At 37.4% G+C, this 16,031-nt stretch overlaps 1 protein-coding gene across 8 annotated transcripts in view; it reads left to right on the top strand.

Annotated features, from left to right (window-relative positions):
* NBEA (neurobeachin) overlaps positions 1–16,031 on the top strand; it is a 764,716-nt gene that overhangs the window by 610,609 nt on the left and 138,076 nt on the right. For all 8 annotated transcript variants that reach the window (XM_043991721.1, XM_043991715.1, XM_043991718.1 and 5 more), the window contains 3 exons: positions 10,521–10,638; positions 10,936–11,038; positions 13,494–13,609. In XM_043991721.1, the coding sequence (XP_043847656.1) occupies positions 10,521–10,638; positions 10,936–11,038; positions 13,494–13,609 (337 nt within the window). The remainder of the gene's footprint in view (positions 1–10,520; positions 10,639–10,935; positions 11,039–13,493; positions 13,610–16,031) is intronic.

The raw sequence follows: 16,031 nt of genomic DNA, 5'->3' as shown, positions 1-16,031 counted from the left end.
AAGGAACAGACCTAACCAGAACCCTATTCAAAACCCTTCATTGCTTCTGTCTTGAATCTTGGTTAAAATAAAATCTTCCTACCCAGACATGTGAAGGCCTGTGCACAGAAGAGTTGCCTTTTTTAATATTTTGTACCATTCTCTTTGTTAATACACCCAGCTCTGTGTATGTATCTTACCTGTTTGAGAGGTTGGTACATAGGCTTCCCATTAGCTGGAGATTTTATTTGTAACTGTGTTAGCGCTGATAGCCTTTTTCAAGATTTGGAGGTGTTGGTGGTGATGGTATGTTTTTTGTCTCTGTATTCCTAGCACCTTGCTTTCTTCATAGTAGGGACTTAAGGTTTCTAGGCCTATTGAATAATTTATCACAAAAGAGTTTTCCTGTCTTTAGAGAGAGTTTTAATGGCAATTTAAAGTGGAAACCTAGCTGCTTCACCCACTGATAGCCAATCAAGCAGCTTTTGTATGTCAGTGAACCCTCAAATGGTTAGAAAATGCAGGTTAGGAGCAAATATTTTGGCAGGGTGGGAATGCATGGAATGGATATAATCTACATTAAAACTAGCTCCACATGAATCTCCCACTTTTATTTTCACTGGTAAATCAACTTTCCAAATATTGCTTTGTTGTTATATAATACCCATATGCTCTAAATTATAAAATATTTTAATATTTTCAGGGTCTCATTATTTCAGATCTATTTATAGTAACCTTATTAAAAATGAACATATAAAGTGATTATATCAGAACTTGTTCAAAAGCCTTCACTGTTTCAATGTTATCTACAGAATAAAAAAAAAACACAACAAAAAACCTTAAAGTGGCATTTAAGAGTCTTGCTGTCTGGCATCAACCTTATTTCATACTACATATACCCTTTTATACATTTTATGTTCCAGCCAAACTGAAACCTGATTTAATTCTGTCCTTTCTTTCCTCCAAGTCTTTGAATACATTCTCTGGAACATGTTCTCTATAAAATAGAATGACTCACCGTGAAATTCTGTTTTTGATGAAGCCCAGCACATTTGCTACCTCCTCAGTTAGACTCCCCCCAATCCACTTCCCAACTAGAAGTCATTCCTTCTTCCTTCATTTCTCATCTTTCTTTGTATTCAGCATAAGGAAACAAACATTTATTAAGGGTTTCTATGTTCTTGGGTTTTAGGATGAAAAGATAATCCCTTCCCTCAAAGAGTTTACATTCTATTGGGAATATGCTAACTATATACAGATAAATGAGCAGAAGATGGCTTAAGAAAGCACTAAATAACAAATCAGGGAAGGCTTCCCTTGGGAGATGTCTGATAAACTGAGTCTTAAAAGAACCTAGAGATTTTAAGGTGTAGAGTATATTATTCTAGGTATGTTACTAACATGTACATTAGAAATGGAAGATGGAATCCCAACTCCTGGTAACAGCAAATAAACGAGTTGTGAGGGTTCACTAGGGCAGAATGTCTAGAACCAGATTGTGAAGGTCATTAAATGCCAGGCTCAGTTATATATGATTTATCCTAGAGGCCAATATGGCACCACTGTAGATTTTTGAGCAGAGGAATGACATTCATGGTCAGACCTGCCTTAAGGAAATTAATTAGATGCAGTAAAACCTTTTGGGATGTTCAATCAAATAAGTTAGAGGTGGCAAAGTCCTGAATAGAGAAAGTTATACCTAGAAGTTAAGTGACTTACCCAGAGTAATACTTCTTTTGTTGTTGTTGTTGTTGTTTGTGTTTGTTTTTTTAGTGAGGCAATTGGGCTTAAGTGACTTGCCCAGGGTCACACAGCTAGTAAGTGTTAAGTGTCTGAGGCCGGACTTGAACTCAGGTACTCCTGACTCCAGGGCTCTATCCACTGCGCCACCTAGCTGCCCCCAGAGTAATACTTCTAATAAGAGAAGGGACCTAGGTCTTCCAAACTCTTTGCCCAGCACTCCATCCTTTTCATCATGCTGCCTCTGTCTATCCCTGTGGGGAATCAGTTTAATATTTACTGTTTCCAGCAAATCCCCTGGGGTCCTTTTGGCATACTTATCCATAGCCCCAACTCTGGATGTTTATCTGGTGATTTGGGTAGACTCAAGCATTGTCTTTTTGAGTGCGTCCCCCAGTGCCTTATATTGAAGAGTCTCAGCAAAGTCCATGTATTCCAATACAGTTTGAAAACAAAATCTTTCAGGAGGGTTCAGGTCTACCATAGCTGGTGTGCTTGATTCACACTGTACTCCTTTTTTTTTTTTTTTGGTGAGGCAAATGGGGTTAAGTGATTTGTCCAGGATCACACAGCCAGTAAGTGTTAAATGTCTGAGGTCGGATTTGTACTCAGGTCCTCCTGAATCCAGGGCCGGTGCTCTATCCACTGCGCCACCTAGCTGCCCCTGTACTCTCTTATATATGGTTTTATAACAAACACATAACATTTAAGATTTTTTTTTGTTTTTTTTAAACACATAACATTTCATAAAATTCTTACCTCTCTTAATTTTTGCAAAAGGCTCTTCCAATCCAAAAATCAAAAGAAAATTTAATTGTTGCCTCAAAGAGAAACAAAACTCTTAAAATAAATAGAGGATCTGGGTTGATGAGAACTCACCACCTAACCTTCTGGAATATAAAAAAAGCAGTTTGGAGTAAAAATTCCCCTGGGTTCTAGGAATGCATAGAGCACCTGAAATTTCTTCAAGGGATTTCTGCAACACATAGGCTATTCCAACTGCTGGTTCAAACAAGCAGATTAGCTTAAAAAGAAATCAAACTCAGAAATTCTTCACACCACTATCACTACCTACCCTCCACCCCCAAACCCCATTCCCCCCCACCCTGAAAAGGGATGGAGTTTCCAAAAGGGTATTAATCACTTGAGGCTGATTGCTGAGGGTTTCTAGGTCATCAGGCTATCCTTATCCTGTGAAACTACCATCCATGAGGATGTCAGACAAGTTGCCCTGCCAGAAGTTAACCAGAATAAGGCAAGTTGTTTATATAGTCTCAAAGGGTTTTTTTGTTTGTTTATTTGTTTAAGTCACATGACTGGCAAACTGGTGGACTAGACTCCATTCTTCATGACGTCTCAAACATCTCCAAAATAGAAATTACGCAAAAGAAATAGAACAACTTTAACTCCATATTAGATTTTAAGCTCCTTAAGAATAAGGACTGTTGGAGCAGCTAGGTGGCACAGTGGATAAAGCACCGGCCCTGGATTCAGGAGAACCTGAGTTCAAATCTGGCCTCAGACACTTGATACTTGACACTTGCTAGCTGTGTGACGCTGGGCAAGTCACTTAACCCTCATTGCCCTGAAAAAAAAAGAAAACTTTAAAAAAATTTTTAAAAATAAGGACTGTCTTTTGCCTCTTTTCCTGTGCCTGGTACATAGTAGATGCTTAATAAATATTGATTGATTTATTGATTGAACTCTACCAGCCTAAAATACCAATAACCCTAATCTGATGAACTATCAACAAAGAAAGCTAATCCCTGAACCCTGGGAGTTTATTCAGTATCCCCTCCCCCACAAACCACCACACTGGCAAGGTGGCACAAGCTAACCCACAGGATTACCATAGAATTTAACTTTGCCCATTCCTCCTCCCTATGCCACAGAAAACCAAGAGGCAAACTATTACTTTGGCAGGAACTGGTATGTGATACTTAGCCGGAGAATTGAGGGGATTGTGCCAGGACGCCAGGGTGTGGGTGTGTCCCCTAGACCTAAAGAGATCCAGCTAGGGCTTGTTCTTTCCTCCCAAAAGTAACTTGGGACAGAGGCTGGGGCCAGTGAAATATAAATTGCCCAGCATGGGCAGAAGATAAAAAATGCTTTGAGGTACATCTCTCAAAGTGAAAGGAAACTGCATAAAAGGTGAATAAGTTAAAAAGTGAGCAAGAGAATCTGCCAGTATGTCATTAAGCCTTTATTAAGTGCTTGCTATGTGCTAAGCACAGTGTTAAGTGCTTTGAGTACAAAGACAGGCAAAAGACAGTCCCTGCCCTCAAGGAGCTTACAAGTTAGTGGCTTAGACAACAAGTAAACATGTACAACCATATACGGGATATATAGGAAGTAATTGATAGAGGAAATATATAGGAAATAATAGCATTAAAAAGAATTGGAAAGGGGGCAGCTAGGTGGCGCAGTGGATAGAGCACCATCCCTGGAGTCAGGAGTACCTGAGTTCAAATCTGTCCTCAGACACTTAACACTTACTAGCTGTGTGACCCTGGGCAAGTCACTTAACCCCAATTGCCTCACTGAAAGAAAAAAAAAAGAATTGGAAAAAGATTCATGTAGAAGGTGACCTTTGAGTTAGGACTTGAAGGAAGCCAGGAGATGAAGATGAAGAAGAAGAGCATTCCAGGCAAGGGGGACAGCCAGTGAAAATGCCAGGAGATGAGAGATGGAGTGCTTTGTTCACAGAATAGCAAGGAAGCTGGTGTCACTGAAATGGAAAAAGAGGGAAAGAAGAGCATTGCACAGCTATGAAGGGCTTTGGATGCTAAAAAGAGGGTTTTGTCATTGATCTTGAAGGTAATAGGGAACCACTAGAAGGTATTGAATAGGGAGAGTGACATGGTTGGACCTGTCCTTTAAGAAAAGCACTTTGGTGGCTAAGTGGAAGGTGGACTGAAGTGGGGAGAGACTTGTGGCAAGCAGACCAACCAGGAGATTTTTGCAGTAGTCTATGCATAAGGAGATATGGGCCTGCACCAGGATGGTGGCAGTATCTCATACAAAAGAAGGGAGAGTGTTCAAGAAATGTTGCAAAGGTAAAATCAACAAACCTTTGCAACAGATAGAACGAGAGGAGCGAGAGAGAGTAAAAAGTCAAGAGTGACACTTCAATCTTGAAGGACTGGTAGGAGGATAGTGCTCTCAGTAGTAATAGGGAAGTTTGGAGAATGGGGTAGGGTTTATGGAGAAAAAAAATTAGTCCAATTTTGGACATGTCTGTAGGACATCCAGTTCCAGATATCTGAAAGGCAGTTGGAGATATGAAATTGGAGGTCAGCAGAGACCTGGATAGGTAGGTTTGAGAATCATCAGCAGAAAGATGATAATTAAATCTGTGAGAGTGAATGAGATCACCAAGCAAAATGATATAGAAAGAGAAGAGGGCCTAGCCTAGACTGCCATGGGACACCTGGTGATTAGGCCTTACCTGGATCAAGAGTCAGCAAAGGAGTCTAAAAAAGGAGTTATCAGGCAGTAGGAAAACCAGGAGAAAGCATTGTCCTGAAAACTTAGAGAGTCAAGAGTATCATGGAGTAAAGGGAGATTGACAGTATCAAAGGTTCAGAAAGGCTGAGGAAAATGAAGATTAAGAAAACACTATTGTATTATTCAATTAGGAAATCATTGGAATCTTTGAAGAGAGGAGTTTCAGTGATGAGGTAGGAAACCAGATTATAGGGAATGAAGAAGAGAATGAAAGGTGAGAAAGTAGAGGTCTTTTTTGTGGGTGGCTTTAAGGAAAAAGAAAATAGATCGAAATTTCCAATGATCTGAAGAGGAAGAAAACTCAGTTTAAGACCTTGAGCACAAGCATCTAAACCTATAAGGAAGATAGTAATAACAGGAGGAAATAAGGCCTCCAGATCAGCTAAAAGAGTCCATATATCTATGAATAAAAAATTCAAGACAAAGGAAATTGAATTAATACCTCCATGAGGCAGAGTCCTCTGTAGATCTTCAAGAGAACATGGAACCACAGCAGGATATAGAAATAGGGGCAGCTAAGTGGCACAGTGGATAAAACACCAGCCCTGGATTCAGAAGGACCTGAGTTCAAATCTGGCCTCAGACATTTGACACTTACTTTCTGTGTGACCCTGGGCAAGCCCAATTGCCTCACCAGAGAGAGAGAGGGAGAGAGAGAGAGAGAGAGAAATAAAAAGTATGAAACAAAAGTTATGGCCTGCACAACAACAACAAAAACAGCAGAAGAACTTGAATCTATGGTGTATGAGAAACACAAAAAGGGAACAACTGAGTGGGGAAGCAAATACACAGAAGTAAAGGACAATGTGGGGAAAGATAAGCAAAAAGCAATAATGTTAAAAGATAACATGATCTCCATACAAGCAAAATATATTGGTCTCAAAGAGAGTCAACTTTAGCATTGTTGGTCTCCCAGAAGAACACAAGTCAAAAAACCTGAACACACTAATGCAAAAAATAATACAAGGTAACCAACTGCCCAGAACTTCTTAATACATAAAACAAAGTACGAACTGAAAGAATCCATAAATTGCCTCCAGAAAAAAATAATGTATTATAAATGCATTGCAAGCTACCAAGAGTCTGAGATGCTCACATGAGCCCCTGCACTTGCAACACACACAGAACTACAACAGATATTAAATACTTAGGCATTCAACCATGTAAAAATTATATTAAAGGTGCCAGCCTAACTTGTAAAAGAATTGTATTAGAGAACTGATTTCAGTCTGAAAACAAAAGAAAATAAAAATAATTATTTTTCCAGGAAACACAGCTGACATCACAAATATATACTGAATGAGTATAGCACTCTGTCTAAGGTACCCCCTCATCCAAGCTTACGCTCATGGGTTGAATCTAACAGGAAGCATATACCTCTGGTTCAAGGTCCACACTTCTAAAGTTATAGTTCAGAAGTTCTCACTTGGGTGTTTACATAGTAGATGTAATTAGTTCAAAGCAAAAACCCTTATTGAAATAGCATAACATGAACAATATTAAAAGAACATCACCGGGGCAGCTAGGTGGTGCAGTGGATAAAGCACTGGCCTTGGATTCAGGAGGACTGAGTTCAAATCTGTCCCCAGACAGCTGTGTGACCCTGGGCAAGTCATTTAACCCTCATTGCCCCACAATAAAGAACATCACCCCCCATAAGCATGGCATGCACTCTAAGAACAAAAAGTATCAGTGGGAAGAGTGGGCACACACCTAAAGTACTCTAGAACAGGTATATATGTAGAGAACATGTATGACCAAGACAACTCATACCTCTGGTACTTTAAGATGCCACTGTGCTTTCACTTCTCGTGGTATTCTCATAGGCTCCCCCAGGTCCATTCTTGGCTGAACATGTTACTTAGCTGGGATACCTGAACTTTATCCACTCCGCAGCTCACTTTCCAAGAGGCAAGAAGCAGTTATCTCTAAAGAACTAGATTTTTCTTTGGCCACTGGCTCTGTTCTTAGCTAACTACAGAGCCTACACTCCTCAGAGCTACCTCTGGCCTCAAATCACTCCTCAGAGAATTCTTTGTTTTTTGAAGTCCACCAGGAGGTGGTTGATCCTCTGGCCCTTCAATGGTTGTCTGCCCTATAATTCTATCAAATTTAATTGAGCAACATCTTCTTGCCTCCTAAAGGGATAACAAAGTACAAGTATGAATACATCTTTTCATTTCCTTTAAGACCATAACGCTGGATTGTCTCCCTTATCTGCCCTTTATGTTCCATCATTTCTTCAGATGAGGTATCCCCTGATCTCTCTCAAGTACATCAAAATGTCATATCGGTGTTTTCTTCTATCACTTTCAGTTCCTATTTACTCAATATTCTATTTCACCTCCCTCCCCCCCAAAAAAACCCATAATACCTGACCTCTCTTATATGAATGAATGCAAAAGTACGTATTAAACATATATCCAAACCCTTCTGCACATCTAAACTTAGATGGAGTTGGTCAAATGAAGGAACATCTGGGTTATGCCTTTCTTTTTTTTTAAGAAGTGGTTTTCAGGGGCAGCTAGGTGGCACAGTGGATAGAGCACCAGCCTTGGAGTCAGGAGTACCTGAGTTCAAGTCCGGCCTCAGACACTTAACACTTACTAGCTGTGTGACCCTGGGCAAGTCACTTAGTGGATAGAGCACCAGCTCTGGAGTCAGGAGGACCTGAGTTCAAATCCAGCCTCAGACACTTGACACTTACTAGCTGTGTGGCCCTGGGCAAGTCACTTAACCCCAATTGCCTCACCAAAAAAAAAAAAAAAAAAGAAGTAGTTTTCTTTAGGAGCTGTCAGCATGTTGTTGAAGTGTGGAGTTGTAACTCTGCGTGGACTATGGACAGTCAACAATATGTACTTAAAGTTGCACTATCGCAAAACGGGTGTATTATCCAGGTACTCATACACTATTTTTTTGTACTGCTAGTCCTGTACCAGAAAACATTTTCTTCTGTTGTTACTTGCTTTTTAAACTTTGTTTAGCCACTTATTTTTTAAAAATCTGCTTATGGCACAATTTGTCTCAAATCTATTCCAAGTAGTATATTTGTTTTCCAATAAAAAATAATTACAATAAAAAAACCCCTTACTGTTCTAGGCACTGTGCTAACCAGTTAAGCAAAACAAATGAATACAAACATATCTGAAAATGTATACCTCATTCTATTCATACTGCATAGTCCACCACCCCTTTGCTAAGAGGCAGGAGGCATGGTCATCTATTTCCCTGCTAAATTCTACATCATTCTTCCTGCATAATTTCTTATTTGTACTATTTTCCTCTCAATTGAAGGACAGGGTATTTCAAAACTTGAAGCCATCACAAAAAGAAATTTGAAAAAACAGATATGCTCTTGTTTCTGGGAGAAGCTTCAAGTCATTAAAAGAACTCTACAATTTCCCGAGGCAGTTCAACTTCTTCTTCACCTCCTCTTCAATTCAGGGCTCAGGTCATTGTTTCTTTTTTTTTTCTTTCTTTTCTTTTTTTTTTTTTTGCAGGGCAATGAGGGTTAAGTGACTTGCCCAGGGTCACACAGCTAGTAAGTGTCAAGTGTCTGAGGCCCGATTTGAACTCAGGTCCTCCTGAATCCAAGGCCGGTGCCTTATTCACTGTGCCCCCTAGCTGCCCCCAGATCATTGTTTCTTTACAACAAGGGTCATCATCTTGTTTACAGGCTTTTTTGGTCACCTTTACACTTCTGTAGATTGGCTTAACCCTTTGAATAATTATGGATCTTATTTAGAAGGCTCTGCAATGTTCCAGGGCTTGATGCAGTCACTACAGTGTCATTTATAAATAGGAGCATCATGATAGCTGTCTCTGGTTATAGACTATGCTGGGTATCCTTCATGATGATGGTAAATGCTTTTGTCAAGCATCTCCCCAGTTTATGCCTCAAAGGGCTGTGAAGCAGGTTATTTCCATTGTTTTAGTGTGTCTTTTACTGATTTTGACTTTTGCATGATTGATACCTTGTTGTAGTAAAACCATTAACATATTTTTGTTCTACCAAATAAAAAAATTGTAATAACTCTAGTATGACATTATTTTCTAAACCTTCTGGCCAATTTGTAACTCTAAAAACATGGTATACTTTAGAATATAATTTGTAGAAGCTGCCTATTCCCTTCTCAAACCTTATAAATACAGATGAATCCTAATCTTTCAGGCTGAAGTGGTAAAACACACATGCATCCCTAAAAATGATAAGTGTAACCATTTGTTTTGGACTCTTTCTTAAACTTAGACCCAAATTATGTTCCATGTATAAGAAATGTTTGCCTGATCCTAAACCAGATTTTCTTTATGGTCATGAGCAGATCACTTTGTCTCTCCATTTCTTCAGTCTCTCCTGTAGTCCCCTAGCCTTCTTTTCTTTCAGTACTCCATTTCCAAGCCACTGACTTCCTGGCTCTTTCTCTGACTAGAGTAACTTCTGTGTCTATTGACTGGCTCTCAACTTTGTAAAACCACTATTTTGCTGTGTCCTGGCTCTTCCCAAGAAAGGCTGGGAACAATATTCTTTTTTTTGCATGCTGACACAAAATGCCTTTTTATGGTAGAGGTCATTTGGTGGCCCTGTTGTTTGCCTATTACTTTATGATTAGGGTCATTTAGTAACCATGTCAAATATCAGCTCTGAAAAGAGACCTTATCCTATTAAGCATATTGATAGTTTACTCTAATATGATTTTTCACTTTAGTATTTCTTGTTACTGTTGTTCAGTTGTTTCAGTCATGTCTGATTCTTCATGACCCCATTTGGGGTTTTCTTGGTAGAGATACTGGAGTAGTAGCTTGCCGTTTCCTTTTCTAGCTTTTATAGATGAGGAAACTGAGGCAAAAAGGAATAAATGACTTACCTATGGTCAAACAGATAGTAAGTGTTTAAGCCAAATTTGAACTCATGAAGATGAGTATGCCTTACTCCAGGCCCAGCACCCTATCTACTGAACCACCCAACACTACTTGTTATATCTGCATTTTTAGGAATGTTATGTTTATAGTAGTTACATGGTCCATATACTAATACTCAAATAATGTCTAAGCTGTTTAATCACTAGTAACTTAATCTGTATCCTCTTGCATTTCCTCATCAGTGATATTGTTAAAAACTAGAAAATCGTACCTTTTGGTAATAGGGAGTAAACAATTAGTGGTGTATTCAGACTGTCATAAATTCAAACAGAAGCTCTGAAATGGTACTGATATTGACTAAGAGACAATATAAAACTAGTCATATATGTGTGTATATGTATACATATGGTAACCTTTTTAACCTTTTATTTTAGGTTCTTGCATACACAGAGGGACTTCATGGGAAATGGATGTTCAGCGAGATTCGAGCTGTATTTTCAAGACGTTATCTACTACAGAATACTGCTCTGGAAGTGTTTATGGCAAACAGAAGTATGTCTTTTCATATTTCATGGAAAGTTATATTCATAACTTTAATAATTTTAATTCTTGAATGTTGTTTGAAATTATTCTTGATTCCTTTTCTTTCTTTCATTTGCCCTGCTTATATCCAAGAAAAACTAGTTCTGGTTTTGAACCTAATTACTGTCTGAATAGAGTAAAAAAATTGTTTTATAAGATAATGCATTACTATAACAAATATATCATGATAAATACTTGAAAATTATATTGTGAAATTTGTTTTGTGATTTTCTTGTTTTCTAAATTGTGTTTTCTCTTCTCACACAGCCTCAGTAATGTTTAACTTTCCTGACCAAGCAACAGTAAAAAAAGTTGTGTATAGCTTGCCTCGGGTTGGTGTAGGAACCAGCTATGGTTTGCCACAAGCCAGGTAATTGTGCCATGTTATAGGTTTTTTGTGCTTTCTTTATATAGTTCAGATTCAATTTAATAGCTATAGAGTAGTTGTACCATTATAATTAATAAGTTATGCTTACTTTCAGGAATAAAGGAATATCCTCTATTTATAAATTATATGAAGGAAAATCCGCTATTTCTGCAACTACAAGCTATATTATGACAGTTCATTAAAGATTCAGTAGAAAGAATTGATAGTAGAAAGGAGGGAGTCAGTCAACAAACATGTATCAAGATCCTACTTTGTGCTCAGTACTATTTATTAAGTGCTGGCTATGTGACAAGCACTGTGCTAAGCTCTAAGAATACAAATGCAAGTAGAAAGACAACCGTTGCCCTCAAAGAGCTTACATTCTAAGGAAGAAAAATAGTACCATTAAAAAAAGCTGGAAAGATGAAGATACCTGTAATTGTAGAGAAAGTCCTGGAAGAGAGTCAGGAGGAGAGACTGGAGGGAGGAATGAAGACATGGAGAGCAGAAGGACTAAAGTAAGCTTTCAGAGTGAGGAGATTTCTGGAACATTATGGGCAAAGTCTGAGTTAAGGGTCAAGAGTGCAGCCTAGAGAGGATTGAAGATATGGCTAGCCTGGACATTCTCTTTAGAGTGGAAGTTCTAAAAGAAACCAGCCAATTAGAGGGAGAATACACAAGGCCGAGGGTGCTTCCACTGCATGAGGTCTAAAACTGTAGGGAGTTTTCAAGGCGAGACATTGTGAACAAAGTCCAGGAGGAGACCTCTTCAGAGGCAGCATTAAGAATAAAGGGCATAGGGGCAGCTAGGTGGCGCAGTGGATAGAGCACCGGCCCTGGAATCAGGAGTATCCGAGTTCAAATCCGGCCTCAGACACTTAACACTTACTAGCTGTGTGACCCTGGGCAAGTCACTTAACCCCAATTTCCTGACTAAAAAAAAAGAAAAAAGGAATAAAGGGCATGACAGTAAGGAATGTTTTGGAAGGAGAAGCAATAGAATTTGATAACTGTAATAGGATACGAGAAGTAAAGAAGAAATAGTTAAAGATAAACCCAGAATGTTGAACAGGGGAGCCTGAGTGAATAGTGAAATCATAAAGAAGAATAGGTTTAGGTAACCAGCTCAGTTTTGAATACATCGATGTTGAGATACCAGTGGGATATTCATGAGAATATGTCCCATAGACAGTAGGAGAAATGGGTCTGAAGCTCAGAAGAAAGGTCAGGGATAGAAGCAAAGGTTATAGTTGAAACCATGAGAGTGAATGATATTGTCAATTATGGAAATAAATAGAGAGAAAACAAAGAGCTAGGATAAGAACTTTGAGAAATACTAAATACAGAATACTAAGAATATTCTGCAAATATATATATAAATTATAGCCTAAAAATTTAAGTTGATTATCTTTATTGTGCTTGAAAAACTTTCTCAACTATGCATGGCATACTAAAAAATCTGTTAAGAGATATTGTACATAAAGGAAATTATATTTCCCATATTCTATATGAAAAATTTCTTTGTTAGCTAATAAAACTCTTAGAATATCATAATGTGTATTTAATAAACAAGTATTTAAGGTTCTCCTAAGTGCCAAAAACTACACTAAACATTGAGGCCGCAAGTACAAGGTAGTGACAGGTTGTGCAGTAGATAAAGCTCTGGGTTTGGAGTTAGGAAGCCCTGAGTTCAAATCTAGCCTTGCATACTTACTAGCTGTGTGACATTTGTCAAGTCATTTAACCTCTGTGATCCTCAGAACAATCTTGGGAGATGAGAGCTATTATTATCCCCATTTTACATTAAGGAAACTGAGGCAAATAGAGGTTAAGTGATTTACTCAAGGTGTCACACAGCTAGTAAGTATCTAATGCTGAATTTAAACTTCCTCACTGTAGGCCCAGCACTCTGTCCACTGCACTCTATCTAACTGCCTCTATAAACACATAAGATAGAGAGAACATTGAAGATTTTAATGGAGAAGATTAGAGCAGCACAGTGGCAATTATTCTTATTTATAAGCTATTTGGAAGTTTGGATAGCAAACCTATTTTCTGTTGATTAGTGATTTTGACACAATTTCCATAACTATCTACTCTTGTTAATATATTTTTCATAGGCTAGCTTCTGATTTTTGACTGTTTGAAGGATCCATGTTTTTGACTATGGTATATTTCAAGCATTAAATAGGGTTACTTTAAAAATAGGCATTATATATCATGTGAAATATAACATTAAGTCTTCTCAGTAACAAATCTTTCCAGTGTTGGTCAAATATAGAATTTAATTTTAAATATAGTTAGTGTTCGTTGATAAAATAATAGTTGAAACTACTTAGTTCTCTAATAATGATCATTAAAATTATTAATATGAATTTGTATAACAGAACATATTTAGTGCATTATGAATTGAAAACACTTGTAGCTTCAAAGCATCTAATTTATATTTAATTACTAGGAGAATATCCTTGGCCACTCCCCGACAGCTTTATAAATCTTCCAATATGACTCAGCGTTGGCAAAGACGAGAGATCTCTAACTTTGAATATTTAATGTTCCTCAATACCATAGCAGGTAAGGCATCTGAATCTTTAATCCCTTATATATATATATGTTAATGTTTGTCAAAATCATCAGTTACCATCATTGATATAATAAATTTTTATCTTTCAAATTCATCTACAATCTTATACTAGATTGTAAAACATTCATTTTAAGTTTTATCAGAAAATGCACAGCCTAGCACCTAAGTTTTGGACTTGTATATTGATGAAGAGACTGTTCTGTGCTCTCCCTCTGCCATTTCCATTTCTGACAGCTTTGTCTGAAGCTTTATTAGAGTCAACAAACCTTTGCCAGGGAGTGTCTGGAAATAATAATGGGAAAGTATAATTTCACTCCCTCGTCATTTTCAGCAACAGCAACTAGACAGGAGAATAACAACAGTATTCTGCCTAGTACAGATGTCACCTACATTGTGGCATGATTAGGTTACAGGATCTTTTCTTCTTCAGACCTTCAAAATAAAATACAAAATCAGATTAGCTCTTTCAAATAGTGAATAGCTGCCATCAGCACAGACATTAAAAGGAGGCAGTGGTATTTTTGCTAATCTAGTAAATGGCACGAATTAAAAGCATGTATGTGAGACTTCTCTATACGTTTTATTTCTAAACCATAGCACCAATTGGAAAGAAATTATTTTAATTTTATTCATTGTGAATAAAAACTTATAGAATCTTATATACTATCATTAATTCTTCAGCATATAAAGATTCCAAAAACAGTGAAAAGTCACTCTTGCTGTAGAAGAAAATGATCATCTTTAACTTTACCAATAAACCCCATAGTCCTGTACTCTGAGGTGGGAGTACTATAGTGTCCTGGTAGTAGGTACTATATGTCTTACATTTGCTCAGACTGATGATTCCAGAGATCTTTGTAGCTATTCAAAAATATGGACAGCACAGCCCAGCTTAAATCTTTTTCTCAAGTGCTACACACAAGTGTAGCAGAAGATTAGTCATGTTACTTTTAAATCAATTCCTTTTATTCCTTTCATTTTACAAATATAATTAAGGCTTTGACTAACTGGCATTGATCACTATCTTCAAATTTGGTCTCTGGCAAAATTATCAGCTGGAAAATAACTCCTCTAAACCTAGGCAATTTTTCCTACAAACCAAAAAAGGAAGTATGAGTGGTGTAGCAATCAATAATATTATTTAATTATTAATCAGCTATCATATAGTCTAAGTATGTATTATTTTAGTGCTTTGGGTGATGTCATTTTGAAGAAACATAACCTTGCAGCAATCTTATTATATACGAAGTAAGAAACTACTTTGCTGACATTGTCTTTAGAAAAAGTTATATTAGGCTACTTTAAGTAATTTCTTTTAAATATACTATATCCCTAATAGGGTATTAGAAGAATCTAGGTGTTATATAATAGGCTATTCTGGACTTGAAGATCCGAGTTTAAATTCTGCCTGAAAGACTTATTAACTTTGTGATCCTAGGTGAGGTTTCCGTTTCAGTTAAGTAATCTTGATACTTCATATTAACAATTAGGTCCTGCTTAATTGTGACATAGATATGAACTTTTGTGCAAGATCATTTCCTTTAAGGAAATAAATCATGAATTTATTGACTACATTGCAGAATGTAATCTTGGCCCACCCTTCTAAAACATGTCTTTTAGGGAGGAAAAAAACCTCAAAACTCTCCCTCTTAGACCAAAGAAAATTCTTCTACTTCCTTTCCCTTTGTGGGAGACAAATTCTTAATGTACTCTAACTCTCTAGTCCAGGAGACTAATTGTAATTTACCATCTCTATAACATTAAGGAGAAGAGCTTCCTTGCATATACTTCCTTCCAATTAAGGTGGAGAGGTAGTAGAACCTAATAACTTCTTCTAGCAATCCTAAATAGCTAGTCAGTAAACAATTATTTGTTGAGAGCTTACTTTATTCCAGGCATTGGAATAGGGAGACATTAAGAATACAAAGAAACAGTATATGTATATATCATGTATGTATACACAATTGTGTATGTATGGCAGAGAGCCATATATATGTATGGATGGATAGAGAACTGACATTGTAACTAAGAACTTGTTCATTCTTATCCTGACTCTGATACAAGTTGACTATGGAAGTGGACAAGTCACCTTCCTTCTGTGTTTTAGGTAATTCTTTAAGGTTAAAAATCACAGAGAACTTGCTGACCTACATTGGTGGAAAAGGTTTCCTTATTTGAAAGGTAACCTGTATTAATGAAATCACATATTCATGTCCCCATCTATTGTGTGTTTTAGCACATACAGAACATTGTTTGGAAGAGATTATTTTTGCAAAAATGTTCAATGAGGATTGGAGGAAGGAGAGGTTAATCTGGGGGAACAGTTGAGAGACTTTCAAAAAGTCTAGGATAACAAAGATATAAGCTGAAATAATAGGAATAGAATGGCAAGGAAAAATGCAAAAGAATAGA

Source organism: Dromiciops gliroides, chromosome 3 (genome assembly GCF_019393635.1).
Source record: "Dromiciops gliroides isolate mDroGli1 chromosome 3, mDroGli1.pri, whole genome shotgun sequence".
NCBI lineage: Eukaryota > Metazoa > Chordata > Mammalia > Microbiotheria > Microbiotheriidae > Dromiciops > Dromiciops gliroides.
The sequence above is the reverse complement of the archived record's forward strand: the minus strand, read 5'-3'. Positions and strand labels throughout refer to the sequence as shown.